The sequence below is a fragment of the Mangifera indica genome, chromosome 2 (assembly GCF_011075055.1).
Source record: "Mangifera indica cultivar Alphonso chromosome 2, CATAS_Mindica_2.1, whole genome shotgun sequence".
Taxonomy (NCBI): domain Eukaryota; kingdom Viridiplantae; phylum Streptophyta; class Magnoliopsida; order Sapindales; family Anacardiaceae; genus Mangifera; species Mangifera indica.
Genome location: NC_058138.1, coordinates 3863882 through 3879690, shown reverse-complemented (window position 1 = coordinate 3879690; position 15809 = coordinate 3863882). Strand labels below are relative to the sequence as shown.

Sequence of the window (15809 nt, the reverse complement as noted above, 5' to 3'; positions counted from 1 at the left end):
ACTAGACCTGTGCTGAACCGCTTCCAAAGGGGTGGAACCAACCATACCGAATAAGTTAAATCTCGAATCTAGTAAAACAACATACATTTATCGTATGATGAGTATCTGCTAACCACCGACTACTATCCTAACAACTTGGCATATTATAGGGGTATGTAAACAACTCACATCAAAGACGTGACGATAACTTTTCACGGGGGAGTGTAAACAACGTATATTTTCTTAAAAGAACGGCTCAAAACCAAATTCCCACAAGTTTGTTGTTTGGCTTCTCCAACTTCAATCCTACAAATTCATCTTCTCCAACTTCAATCTTTAACCTTTTTAATCAAATTTCTATTCTCTCAAGGTTCAATTGAAATCATTCTTATTTTTTTTGCCAAATTTTCTCAATTTTTAATAAGAAATATGTTTTTCTTTTTAATTTGATTAGTATCAAATTAATCAATTCTCTTCTTTGAGCCTCATTCCCTCCATTGCTGATTTTTCTTCACACCTTCTTTCCATGGCCAATTTGACTATTTTTGACCTCGATCGATGATTGTAATATGTTTATAAAGATTTAAATGATAAGTGTTTTAAGTTACTATTTTGATTAGCACCGGATTTGGACTGAGCGAAATTTGAGCTTGACTGAGCGTGAGTTTGACTCAAATTCAGCTAAAATATTGAGCCGACTTGGGTATCGTAGCTGTGTGAAATTAGACTAGATTAATTCTTCTTTCACACTTAATTAGATTTGGTTACTTGACTTTTGGTGTTTTCCACTTATGTTTCAATCAAATTGGTAGCTACAAAAACTTAGCAAATGGAGCTAGGCCCCTACCTTTACTTGGAAGGAGCACGTTTGTGGGTCCTTGTCCATTCTTGAGCTTCATTTGTTCTCAGTCTTCCTGATGGAAAAATTGTGTAAAGAAGTGAGAATATTTGTGAGTCTTTGTCTATCTTTGACCTGCGTATTTTCTTAGTCTTCCTGATGGAAAAATTGTGTAAAGAAGTGAGAACATTTGTGGGTCCTTGTTTATCTTTGACCTGCGTCTTTTCTTAGTCTTCCTAATGGAAAAATTGTGTAAAGAGATGAGAACGTTTGTAGGTCCTTATCTATCCTTGAGTTGCCTCTGTACTTAGTCTTCCTGATGGAAAAATTATATAAATAAGTGAGAACGTTTGTAGGTCCTTGTTTATCTTTGACCTATGTCTTTTCTTAGTCTTCCTGATGAAAAATTGTGTATAGAAGTGAAAATGTTTGTGGGTCCTTGTCTATCCTTGACTTGTGTCTTTTCCCAATCTTCCTGATGGAAAAATTTTGTAAAGATCTGAGACAAGGGGAAGAGTTGAAGAAATTTATGTAAGAAACGGAAGTGGAATGAAAGTGTATGGTCCCTCTCTTTTGTCCCACTTCATACTCATACATAAGTTCACTTTGATACACAGTCATATATAAGTTCATTTTCTACAATATCCCAATCTCAGAGACAATAACTTCCATGGCAATCTGCCAAATGAACTTGGAAAATTACACTATTTGGACTTGAAAGAGCACATTTAGGTTGACAAAACAGAGACAGGCCTTAGCTAGTGGATGGACTTCATCACAGCATGCCATTGCTGCTTCCTTATGTGGAATACCAAAACTACAAAAATAAGGCAATGAGTTAGAAAGAAGAGATGCCAATTTCTGATCTCCTAATTAACTGTGAGAATTATTAATATAGTTTTTGCCCCAGAAAAATCACATTGACAATGAACCATTTCCACAAATTCGACCTCCAAGTCGAGAGCCCGCTTCAATACTTGGATGCAATTACTATTGCAGTCTCCCTTGGATGATTTGAGCCTGCCAATTGCATTTAGATTTATTACTATCAATCCATTGCATGTTTTCTTTTTAAGTGCCTACGCATCAACTTATTAAAAACCCATTTTTAATTGATTAATTTAAAAAGATTTTTATATTAAATAATAAGTTTAAAAGTGATTAAAAATATAATTGCATGGAATAATCAACATTTTTGGAATTTTTTATATGCATAATCTTTTGGAATAATATTGAAAATAAAATTCCCTAGATATTCTATAGGTAATCTCTTTTTTTTTTTTTTTATAACAAAAAACTCCGTCCAAGTTGTTCACCTGAGCTGAACCACTTATAAAAAGGCAAAACCAACTACACCAAATAGGTCAAAGCTCGAATCTAGTACAATGAGTTTTGTTCACAAAGTTTCTCATTAGGTGGTGGAATAATAATAATAATAATAATAATATTATTATTATTATTATTGTGTGGGTGAACCTTATACCTTGATAATTGTATTATAAACAACATATATTTGTCTGACACTAAAAAAACATATAATTAACAATTAAGTTTTAATTACTAATTAAAAATAGTAGCAAAAATTGATTTATAGCCAAAAATTAATTCCATTTTTCAATCCACACTTTTTCGTTGGAAGGAAATTATGGGCAGCTAAAATTAATTTTATGCAATTAACATTTTAGTTGTGAGTAATTTTGTTTTGGCAAGTGTTTAGTTGTAAAACAAAATGAAATTTTTGGTGCCAAAATGAAATTTTTAGCAATTAAATTGTTATTTTGACGACTTAAGTTTTAGTTCTAGATAAATTTGTTTGACAACATCTCATTAGTAGTCAAAATTTCTTTGGAGTCTATTTTCCTTGAAAGCAGTGGCCTATTCGGCAGTCTCCCAGCGGATATCTGCAAACACATTCCAACACTTGAGGAGATTAATCTTCATGGCAATGTGATAAGTGGCAATATTCCTAAGAATATCAAGAATTGTGCTTTTCTTAGAGAGTTGGAGCTCGGGTATAACAACTTCACAGGTATTTACACTTCTGAAGACTTGCAATTTTAATAGAGCAATATTATAATTTGAATCTGTGACTCGAATTCAGCTCAAATAAAAATGATTTAACTCGAGCATGCCTTGGGCTTATAATTTGAATCTGTGACTCGAATTTATAGTTTAAATTTATGACCCGTTAATAAAACGTTGTCGTTTTATGTAATAATAGATAAAACTATATCGTTTTAATAATTTTTTAATATAATTCAAATCGAATCACAAACCAAGTTTGAATCAAATCAAATCATCTATCCGAATCCAACTTTTTTTTAGATGAAATTCGATTTGAATTTGAGTTAAATAAATTTAAACCAAATTGAACTGAAATAAGCTGATTTTCAAAGCGGCTGGAATCCAACCATACCCTTTAGTATTTAAGGGACTGATTCTAAACATTGTCATATTAATTATTTATCAAACTATGATTTATAAAATAACTCACATTTATTAAGTAATGGAACTAAAATTCACTTAAAAAATACCTAAATCGAAATTTTTTTAAAAGCACTACTCAAAACCAAATTCCCAGAATTTTTTTCTCTCTCTAGATTCTTCTTCCTCTATTTCATTGCTAGCTTGCTTCTCACTCCGAAACACATCACAATCTTTAACCTTCTTAATCAAATATCGATTCTCTCAAGGTTCAATCGAAATCGTTCTTATTTTCCTGGTCGATTTTTCTCAGTTGTGGTATTTTCAATTGAATGATATTCGTATATTATTAATTATTATCATAAATTTATAATAATTATACATACATACGAATTGAAAGGTTTTGAAATATCAGAAAATAATCAGTGTCTTTGTAGGTTTATTGGAATATTGCTCAAAACCAACTATCGTTTTGAAGGGGAAGCGTTTTTTTTATTGTGAAATCTGTTGATTTAACTTTCTGTGCGTTTCCTTAGGGAATCAGACTAAGATTCGTAGGCGTCTTTCAGGTAATTAATAAGAATTATGATTTCTTTTTATTCTGATCACTATCAAATTAATTGGAATTTGGGTGAATCGCTGTATCAAACTAATGGTATCGTAGCTGGGTCAAATTAGACTCTTCCTTCTTTCACGCCTAATTAGACTAGGTTGCTTGACTTTTGATGTTTTCCACTTATGTTTCAATCAAATTGGTAGCTACAACAAATTAGCAAATGTAGCTTCGGCCCTACCATTAACTATTGTTGGAAGGAGCATGTTTGTGGGTTCTTGCCTGTCCTTGAGCTGTGTTTGTTCTCAGTCTTCCTGATGGAATAATTGTGGAAAGACTTGAGAAAAGTGGAAGAAGTGGCAGAAATTTACGTAGGAAATGAAAGTCGCCTGTTCTTTTTTCACGAACTTATGGAGTTGACTAATTTTGCGCCTAATTTCTCTGTTTCTATCTAGTCATAGCTACGCTGAATTTTTGTCGTTATAAGTTCTTATCCCTTTCTTTTATCCCACTTCATACTTCTGCCTCACAATTAAATGGGCAATATGTTGTGCATCTATTTGTTTTTGCATTACTGTTTCATGGCTACCTTGTCTATGACAGCCAAAAATTTAACAACCGATCAATCTGCCCTTCTTCAATTCAAAGCACATATCACTTCCGATCCTTACAGTGTACTGGCGTATAACTGGTCCATTTCTAATCCAATTTGCAGCTGGGTTGGTATTTCTTGTGGTGCTCGCCATGAAAGAGTCAGAGCCTTGAACCTTTCATTCATGGATCTCGGTGGTACCGTCTCTCCACACCTGGGCAATCTCTCATTCCTAGTGAATCTCGATCTTAGTTACAACAATTTCCATGGCCATCTGCCAAATGAACTGGGACAATTACGCCGATTGAGAGTCTTTTCTGTCGGTAATAATAGAATAAGTGGAGGTATTCCGGGATTTATCGGTCTCTTATCCAGACTCCAAATCCTGAAACTCGAATATAATAATTTCACAGGTACCATCCCGGATGTTCTCTTCAATGTAACTACGCTAGAGGTCTTGTGGGCAATCGACAATAATATTCAAGGAAGCATTTCACCAGAGATTGCAAAGCTCACCAGGCTGAGAGTTTTCTATATGGCAATTAACTTCCTCTCGGGCTCCATACCTTGGAGTAGCATCTTCAACAGTTCCTCGCTACAAGGGTTTAGTTTAACCTACAATTTTATGTCTGGCAGTGTGCCGGATGGTCTCTGTAATCGTCTTCCAAAACTTGAATGGCTAACTCTATCTTATAATGGACTTTCTGGCCAGCTTCCAAGAAGTTTAGGCAACTGCAGCGAGGCTAATGGTTATTCATTGTCGTACAATAAATTCACAGGGCTCATACCACAAAATATTGGAAATTTGAGTAAGATTATGTGGTTGCTTCTTAATGATAACAACTTAGAAGGTATGATTCCATCATATTTTATAAACATAGTTTACTTTTAACAGGCATGTGTATCCATTATCAATAAAACTATGTGGATATATTTTTTAAAATATATATATTATATTATCACGTGATTAGGTATGATTCTCATTTTAGCATAATTTGGCTGTCAAGAAGGTTGTAAAATGTAATCTCGATGCCATTTTATTTAATCTCTAATAACTACTTGTTTTGGCAAATTTTTGCCCTCAAGCAGGTGGCATTCCACAAGGGATTGGCAAGCTGAAGAATCTACAACATTTAGCTCTTGGTCACAATAATTTAGATGGTATAATTCCTTCCAAAATTCAATATATAATTAGCAATAAAACTATGTATACATACTTTTGTATACACAATTGGGTATAAAGATGATTTATAATTATGTGGTTCAGTGATTTTATATGAATGATAAAATAACACGTAATCACATAATCAAATATCATGTATATACCTGATTGTGTACATAGAAGTGTGTACACATAACATTTCTCTTTATTTAGATTGAGGAGGAATATTATATGTAAACACTTTTGGTACATACTTAGGGTATACAGATGATGTGTCATTATATGAATGAGTGTTACTTTAAATTTAATTCAAAATAATCTAATCACATGATGACACATCATTAATATATTTAAATTATGTATCAAAGTTGTATATACATAATATATTGTATAGCAAGTGGTCTTGTTAGAAAATGCGCATCAACATACCTTGAGTTGAAAAAGTTAAAAGCGTGTTAATTTAGCTGATGCCAAAACCAAATATCAAAATAATTAAAGTAACACTAAATAATCAATACAAGAGTAAAAAAATACAAGAATTTACGAGGATAGCCCAAAATAAGATGACAAAGAATGTAAAACTCATGAACATAAAGAATTTTTATCCACAACAGAACATTCACTCTGAGACTTTAAGTTGTGGCTGGTAAAAAAAGAATGAGACCATTCTTCTAATTGTTTGACATTCTACCATGATTAAAAGTTTCATATCAAGTGCCCATGCTTCAAATTGGAACACCAGTTCTATTATTAGAACTCTCATTTTACACCTGGAATGCCAATTTTAGATTTCGAGCCACATATCCAACAATCTTCACCTTGACACGAAATGACAAACTTGCTAGTAGGCAAAGGATTGGTGAGCATGCTAGCTGGCTTGTTTGCAATATTGATCTTTTTGATAAAAACATCTCCTTTTGCACCTGATATTTGGTTAAATGAATCGCATTTTGATTGCCAAAATGAACAACGATAAAAGTAGACTCGTCAATGAAGGCGAGTTTGTATCTAGCTTTACCTCCTTTAGAAGGAATTTAAGATAACCCTTATAGGTCTGAATGGAGGTAGTCTAGACTTCCTCTGGTCTTATGTATGGTTGTGCTGAAACTTTATATCATTTGTTTCCTAAACACACAATGCTCATAAAATTCTAGCTACCTTGTATGTTGTCCACACAACAAACCACTTTTCTTCAATTCTAGAATTTGTTTAACTCGTGAAAGAGTTCAGATCACCCCATCATGCATTTTACTTTATATCTTGCCTATTCAAACCACCTTACATACGTAATCAGTGCCCAAAAGCACACCACCATTAAACAATTCATGAGTGTTAAACTAATCTCTATTAGGAGTTATATGTTGTGAGGCTTCTTATCCATAACCTAACTCATCCCAAATTTGTGCTTAACATCACTAACACAAATAGTTTACTAATTTCATCATTTGTAATGTTTGCTTCCTCTCACTTAACTTCTTCAAAGAAAAGTTCACCTCTTCCATATATCAAGTGTCTTTAAAATTCTTATAGGAAGAAAGAAATGAACACAACAATAAAAGCACTTGATCGTTATCCTCAATTTTCAGATCAGTCTTACTCAAATATGTAATAATTGAAGAAAATTCTACTAGTTGTGAATTTAGTAATATACTTTCTGACTTTCGTATAACATAGAGGCATTGCATCAATTGTTGCTTGGTGGTGAGAGATTTATTCATATATTTATCCTCCAATTTCGTGTATGCTCTTGCAACAGTCTCTTCCTTCATAATTTATAGGAGTTTGTTGGTGCTCAAAGTCAACTGGATCCATAAAAGGGCTTTCTCATCCATATCGCCCCATTTGATCATATCATCGTCTATAATCTCAGGTTGCTTTGCTTTTCCATGCAGCCTGTTCTTGGTGCCTACCTTGGCCAAGACTCTCATCATTTTGACTTGCCAGATGACAAAGCTTGTTGTACCATCAAACAATTAACGCAGCACGAAACAATTAATGAAAGAGCAAAAGAGCACAAGGATTTATGTGGAAAACACAAAACAGAAGAAGAACCATGGATAGAGAAAAGAGAAATCACTAATGTTGAAATTTTAGTATAAGGAGAGTAAGAGACATAAAAAAACTCTCTAATATCAAGTGCTGAAAACATAAAAACCTATCCTCTTTCTTAAGCCTCTAACAAACCATGTAAAACCCACAAATATAACGAATTTATATCCGCAATGTAACAACCTTTTCATTCGATGAAACACCTGTAATGGGACTTTAAGTCCTGGTCGTTCAAAAGGAAATGAGACGGTTCCATTGGTCGTTCGATATTCTACTACAATTCAGAGTTTCAGGTGTAGTGCCTTTGCTTCAAATTGGAAGATATGTTATTCTACCGGAACTCCCAATCTATTCTCAGGACACCCAATATTGAATTTGGGTCACTGTATCCAACCGTTAACAATCCCAAACTTAAAACATATATGTCCCAACCCAACATTACGAATAATTGGCAGTATATATAAAGAGTTACCCTGTCACACTCTTAAAAATAGCCAGCAGTACAAGTTTTCGCTGTATCTCAAAACGATGTTCAAAATTACATATCATTTAGGCAATTTAGTAGTCAAAATTTCACGATAAATTAGTGAACTAAAATTTTTTGTTAGTCTATTTTGATTGGATCTTGAATTTACAGTTGGTCTCTTCCCGTCAAGCATCTTAAACATATCTTCTCTGGAGTCTATTTTCCTTGAAAGCAGTGGCCTATTCGGCAATCTCCCAGCGGATATCTGCAAATACATTCCAACACTTGAACAGATTAATCTTGATGGCAATGCGATAAGCGGCAATATTCCTAAGAATATCAAGAACTGTACTTCTCTTACAGCGTTATCTCTCAGGTTTAACAGCTTAACAGGTATTTACACTTTTGAAGACTTGCGATTTTAATGGAGAAATGGTCTGCTCACGCACTTTTTAGTATATAGTTAGATAAACAAATGATATTTTTATCATGTGACTGGACGTATTATTCTTTATTTAAAATCATCTAATCACATCTGTATATCAAATTGTATATTTTAACGTGTATAAAAATAGTTTTATTAATTTTAAAATTATATTGTAGGTGCACACTTTGATTTGTTTGACATATCAACTTGATTGCTTAACTTGTGTATTATATAGCCTTGTCTTCATTTCAGTTTTATGCATGAATGTTTGCCTTGGAAGCACATAAACACACCATGGGGTGAGTCTCTACGTGTCTGAAATATTTCGGTTTCTAAAACACCTTGAAATTGGTACGAAATATTTTGGGGGCATTTAAGATATTTTAAAAAAAATTGAAACTCTTTTTAGATTTTAAAACAGGTTTCTTTGGTAGAAAGATCGAAATCTATAAACAACTTTTTACAAATACTCTAGATGTTTACAAACAATTTATTATACATGTTTTATTATACAACTCATATTCTTGTCTTTGACTGAACCAAATTACGATGTTAAAGCTACATGTATCGTATCATGCTAAAAATAAATTGTGAATATTACCTGATGAGGATAAGATTGTCTACTAACTCTGTAATTTTTATCCCGTTGGAATCACATTGTCAATGTTTAAAATTTTAATATATTTTCACATTTCTGTTTCTTATATTTTTGAGAATGTGTTTCAGCGTTTCTGTTTCCATTTTACTTAGATGTTTGCCTTTTGGCAGGTGAAATTGTAGAGGAGATAGGCCATTTGCAAAATCTTCAGATCCTAATTCTAGATTCCAATAGCTTAAGTGGTGTAATTCCAGCCTCAATCTTCAATATTTCAAGCATGGTAAATATTAGTTTAACTGGCAATAAACTTTCAGGCTATCTACCATCAACCATTGGCAATGGGGTTCCCAACTTGATGGGTCTTGCCGTAGGGAATAATAAACTTACTGGAACAATCCCCACCTCCATTACCAATGCTTCCAAGCTTGCTGTGCTAGATCTGGCCGTCAACTCATTTTCTGGGCCTGTTCCAAATACATTAGGCAACTTGAAATTCCTTGAACGGCTTAACCTTAAGACCAATAACTTCACCACAGAATCTCCCTCTGCAGAATGGAGCTTTCTGTCTTCTTTGACAAAGTGCAGGAAACTGAAGAGTCTATTCTTGGATCTTAATCCACTGTATGGAGTCATACCACTTTCAATTGGCAATTTATCTGAAACTCTTGAAATTTTTGTTGCAAGTAATTGCAAGATCAAGGGCAGCATTCCTACAGAGGTGGGTAACTTGCATAGCTTGATAAGGTTAGATCTTTCGGAAAATGATTTGAGTGGATTTATTCCAACATCGATGGGAAATTTGCAGAATCTCCAAGGTCTGTGGCTAAATAAAAATAATTTTTTGGGATTCATTCCTTACGAGCTTTGCCAATTACACATGTTAAATAAACTGCTGTTGAATGATAATATGCTCTTTGGGGCAATACCAACATGTTTGGCGAATTTGACTTCTCTGAGAGATCTGCAGTTAGGCTCCAACAAATTTAACTCTAGCATTCCCCCATCATTATGGACTCTTCAGTATATATTGCAGGTAAACTTGTCATCGAATTCATTGAGTGGCCTTTTATCTCCAAGTATACAGAGTTTGAAGGTCTTGAGAGATCTAGATTTGTCAAAAAATCTCTTGTCAGGAAACATTCCCACTACTGTTGGGGGCCTTCAAGCTCTTGAAACTCTATCTTTGGAAGACAATAGATTTGAAGGTGTCATCCCCAACACATTTGGGGCATTGATAAGCTTGGTATCCTTGGATCTTTCAAACAACAGTCTTTCCGGTGAAATTCCCAAATCATTGGAGGCGCTCACCTATCTCAAAAACTTCAATGTCTCTGTAAATAATTTACAAGGGGAAATTCCAAGCAAAGGTCCTTTCAAAACATTTTCTGCTCGATCCTTTTTATTAAATCATGCATTGTGCGGTTTGCCAAGGCAAGGGGTTCCTCTTTGCAATGTTGACACCATTAACCAATCAAAAATACTAGTAATGAAATACATTTTGCCTTCAGTCCTACCAATTTTATTGGTAGTGATTGTAACTTTTGTCTTCATAAGGTATCATTATAAAAGAAAACATTCTCCAGTTGATCAAGTTGATTCGTTACCTTTAGCAACATGGAGAAGAACATCATATCTAGAAATTCAACGAGCCACCGATGATTTTAGTGAGTGTAACCTGCTTGGTTTTGGCAGCTTCGGTTCAGTATTCAAAGGGATACTTTCAGATGGAACTATAGTTGCAATAAAGGTCTTTAATTTGCAAGTAGAAAGAGTACTTAAAAGCTTTGATTCTGAATGTGAAGTATTGCGCAACATTCGTCATCGAAATCTCATAAAAATCGTGAGCAGTTGTTGTAATACCGATTTTAAGGCCTTGATACTTGAATTCATGCCCAATGGTAGTCTTGAGAAGTGGTTGTATTCTCACAACTATTTTCTGGATATGCTACAAAGGTTGAACATAATGATAGATGTTGCATCGGCTCTTGAATATCTCCATCATGATTATTCAACACCAGTCATCCATTGTGATTTGAAGCCTCAGAACATCTTATTGGATGAAGATATGGTTGCCCATGTGGGTGATTTTGGCATTGCCAAGCTCTTAGACGAAGGAGATTCGAAGACACAAACCCTTACACTAGCGACTATGGGGTATATGGCACCAGGTGAAGTTTCAATTATAAATCTTGGTTAGAATGTTATTTACTTTTAATGATGAATATAATGTAAATTTGCAGAGTATGGATCAACGGGGATTGTGTCCACAAGAGGAGATGTCTACAGTTTTGGGATTTTGTTGATGGAAGCTTTCACAAGAAAGAAGCCCACAGATGAGATGTTTGCTAGAGAAATAAGTTTAAAGAGCTCGGTGGAGGCATCATTGCCTGATGCAGTAACAGAAGTTGTGGATGCTAATCTATTAAGAGATGAGAATGGTTTTGGTGCCAAAGTGAATTGCATGTTAAGCATCATGAATTTGGCTTTGAATTGTTCCATGGAGTCACCCGAACAGAGGATCAATATGAAAGATGCCTTGGCAAAACTCAAAAAGATCAAATTGCAATTTCAGCAAGATATTTGAGGCACCTAAATAAAAGGTGTAGTGATGTGTGTTATTTATGCTCTTAGTTTGTTGTTTATGATCTTTCTAATTGATGATTATCTATCTAGTTAAGCTGTGAATAATGGATTCTGCACAAGATACAGAAGAATGACTTTTATCTTTTTTATTTAAACAACATCAATGATAAAGCAAGAACCACACACACACACACACACACACACACACACACACATATATATATATATATATATATATATATATATATATATATATATATATATATATATATATATATATATATATATATATATATAATCCCTTATTGGTAAATCTACTAAAGCTATGCCATAACATAAATGAAAAATTAAAATAAACAAATTTATATTATTTACAAAACTAAACAAATTTATACTTTCACTGACGTATTTTTTAATTTCTTACTAAAAAATTCATAAATTCATTGTTATTGGTTTAATAGGTTTATAAAAACTAGGGATAAATATGAATTAAACTGAGTCTGAACACCTCATAGTTTGAGTTAACTTAAATAAAAAATAATTTAGCTTGAGTTCATCGAGCCAAAATTGACATTGGTTTGAGTTAGATTCAAATAAAAAATAATTCAGATTGAATTCATAATTTGAATATATAGTTCGAGTTTGTAGCTCATTAACAAATGATGTTTTTTACCAAAATAATTGATAAAATGATATCGTTTTGAAAACAAGTTCTAAACTTAAAGAATCTGAATCATAAATTCAAACTATCGATTCGAGTAATAAATTATAGGTGAACTCGAACTATAAATTCAAATCGAAGTCTAATAATAATCTGAACATCCCGTAGCTTGAATTCGACTCAATTTTGAAAACTTCTTATACAAATTTGGCTCAAACTGAAACTAAACGAATGTACGCTTAGTTGAACCAAATCGAATGGGTTTTGAGGCTAAACCAATTCAAGAATCCACTGCTAGAAAAATATCTAAACTATAAAACCGAAGCAAATATTTTTATCAAAATTAAATAATATTTAAGGGAAATTATTAAAAATAGGCAAAATTAAAGGGGTCTAAGCGAAATTACCCAAAAAATTCAGGTTTAAGCAAAAATGCCCAGGTTTTGTGAAATGACGAAACTGCCCCCGTATATAAACACAGTAAATTTTCACTGTGCAATTCAAAGAAAATTCCAAATCTTCCCACCTCCCACGGCAATCCCACGGTGAACGTTATTTCCGTCGATTTTCTTGCTTTCTGGCAACCGCAAATGGAAAAGAAGGTTAGTATATCTCCCGTAATCTTGTTTGGATCAAGTTATTGCTCATATTATTGAGATTTGATTGAGATTTTTGGGTTTGAAATTTTAGGGTTTACGGTTTGAATAATGCTTAAAATGTTTTGATTCTTGGTTGTTTTCGTTGAATTGATTGAGGGGTTTTGTGATATACAACGTGTAGATTTGATTTTTGTGAAAATCAGAGGCCGAAACGACCAAAATTTGGCCGAAAATGGCTGCCGAAAGGATCGGTAGTCTTGCCGTGGGAACAGCGTTTCCCACAGCAAACGATTTATCCCACGGCAGCTGCATTGACCATGGGTTGGGGGGGTAAAGTGGCTTTTTTAACATATTGGGGTGTCGGGGAAATCCTTAGCCCACATTGGGTTTTTATAAAATTTTACACGTGGTCGTGGGAAAGGAGAAATTACGAAACTGCCCCTCTTTATAAGCACAACAAAATTTCCACGGCAATCTTGCGTTTTCACTGTGCATTTCAAAGAAAATTCCAAAGCTTCCCATGTCCCACGTCAATCCCACGGCGAACGTCATTTCCACCGATTTTCTTGCTTTCCGGCAATCGCAAATGGCAAAGAAGGTTAGTATATCTCTCGTAATCTTGTTTGGATCAAGTTATTGCTCATATTATTGAGATTTGATTGAGATTTTTGGGTTTGAAATTTTAGGATTTACGGTTTGAACAATGCTTAAAATATTTCGATTTTTGGTTGTTTTCGTTGAATTGATCGAGGGGTTTTCTGTTATACAATGTGTAGATTTGATTTATGTGAAAATCGGAGGTCGAAACGACCAAAATTTAACCGAAAATGGTTGTCGAATGGATCAGCAGTCTTGCCATGGGAACAACGTTTCCCACGGCAAACGAATTATCCCACGGCAGCGTATTAAGCATGGGTTAGTGGGGGGGGGGGGGGGGGGGGGGTAAAGTGGCTTTTTTAAAATGTTGGGGAGCCGCATGAGATTCATTAGAACACAACGGTTTTTTTGGAATTTTGTCATATAACAGTGGACCTTTTGAATTAAGGAATTTTCATGAGGGGGTAAATTGAGAATTTTCTTATCTAGGGTTTCTGATCGTGTAGTTTTCGAATTTTATATCTGTTTTTTTTGTTTTAGGGTTTTTCCATATGTATTTTTCAAATTTGAAATTCGAGTTTTCGAATTTTGGTGCTTTTTGACACAATTTACAATGTAATGACGTAATTTCAACTAATAGTTTGATTTTTTCGTTTATAGGATATATTGATTCGTGTTTTTGAATTTCAGTTGCGTTTTTCCATATTTTGTCTTTTTATGATATATCGATTTGTTTTTTTCAATGTATAGAATTCGAATTTTAGTTTCGTTTTTTCGAATTTCACCATTTTAGGATATGTCAATTCGTATTTTCAAGATTTCTGATCGATTTTTCGATTATCGTCACTTTAAGGTATTTCAACGTATAGAATTCGAATTTCAGTTTCGTTTTTTCGAATTTCACCATTTTAGGATATATCGATTTGTATTTTTAAGATTTTCGAACGATTTTTCAATTATCGTCACTTTAAGGTATTTCAACGTATAGAATTCAAATTTCAATTCTGTTTTTCTGAATTTCACCATTTCAAGATATATCGATTCGTATTTTCAAGATCTCCGAATGATTTTTCCATTATCATCATTTTAAGGTATTTCAACGTATAGAATTCGAATTTCAGTTCCGTTTTTTCGAATTTCACTATTTTAGAATATATCGATTCGTATTTTCAAGATTTCCAAGCGATTTTTTGATTATCGTCACTTTAAGGTATTTCAACGTATAGAATTCGAATCTTAGTTTCGTTTTTCTGAATTTCACCATTTTAGGATATATCGATTCGTATTTTCAAGATTTCCATCAGGGATTTTCCGATTATCATCACTTTAAGGTATTTCAACGTATAGAATTCGAATTTCAGTTTCGTTTCTTCAAATTTCACCATTTTAGGATATATCGATTCATATTTTGTTATTTTCGATCGATTTTTTGATTGTTAACATTTTAGGGTATTTGAACGTATAGAACTCGAATTTCAGTTCTTATTTGTTAAGTTTTGTCATTTCCTTTTTGATTATTTGATATTTCTCATCTTTTTATGTTTTTTCCACTAATACATTTGTTTACATATTTATTTTTATGAATGTCTAACAAATTTTTAAAATTGTTACAGGATATTTCTAACAAAAGAAGACGGGTTGATAGCGAGCTGCGCATTCCCGATGAGTCCAGACACTTCCGGGCAGATGCGATATCTCGTGCACAGCGTACCGTATTATCTCGGATTTCTTCTACATTGACCCCGGGTCAGCTGCCACTATTTGAGAGGACATGTCTACAATTATTTCTTTAGGTCGATAAATTCGATTAATCATCACAAACTTTGATCTCATTAATTGACCTAAAGCTCGAGCCCCAGCTTGTCTGTGATGTGGCATGATTTGATCAACTAAACATGTGTGGGTAGGATTCATAGAGTTGATCCCCCACACATCACTGACAGTGGACTTGGTTGCATGTATGTACCACTTACAATTTTTAGCCTTGTACTTAATTTCCCACCGTTTCTTGTCAGACTTTTTAACACCAAATTGAAATCCTTTTAGTAAGGCGAATTGCATCATGGCGTCTTTCAGTTGGACTTTATTATGAAAAATATCACCAATCTTGACACCATTCTCCTCTCGGATCGATCTAGAACCACTTGATGATGTTGATGGCTGTGGAGGAAAATCAGGAAGCCACCTAAATGGATCAGTGGGGACATTGTCAAAAAATGGCCCAGAATAATTTCCACCACCGGAAATAGGATCTTCAAGCTGTAAACTATTCATACCCTCG

General features: G+C 33.8%; 1 protein-coding gene across 1 annotated transcript; it reads left to right on the top strand.

Moving 5' to 3' along the window:
• The first annotated feature begins 4375 nt into the window (after window positions 1–4375).
• On the top strand, window positions 4376–11672 carry LOC123208454 (probable LRR receptor-like serine/threonine-protein kinase At3g47570). The gene is made up of 5 exons (XM_044625991.1): window positions 4376–5237; window positions 5476–5547; window positions 8235–8456; window positions 9259–11256; window positions 11329–11672. The coding sequence occupies exons 1-5, from the start codon at window positions 4376–4378 to the stop codon at window positions 11670–11672; spliced, it is 3498 nt and encodes a 1165-aa protein (XP_044481926.1).
• The last annotated feature ends 4137 nt before the right edge of the window (window positions 11673–15809 follow it).

Excerpts from the sequence above, each read along its gene's own strand:
- LOC123208454 (XM_044625991.1), top strand. The coding sequence starts at position 4,376 with ATGGCTACCTTGTCTATGACAGCCAAAAATTTAACAACCGATCAATCT. Across the intron at positions 5,238-5,475 it reads TAATGATAACAACTTAGAAG|GTGGCATTCCACAAGGGATT; the intron begins GTATGATTCCAT and ends GCCCTCAAGCAG. Across the intron at positions 8,457-9,258 it reads CAGGTTTAACAGCTTAACAG|GTGAAATTGTAGAGGAGATA; the intron begins GTATTTACACTT and ends GCCTTTTGGCAG.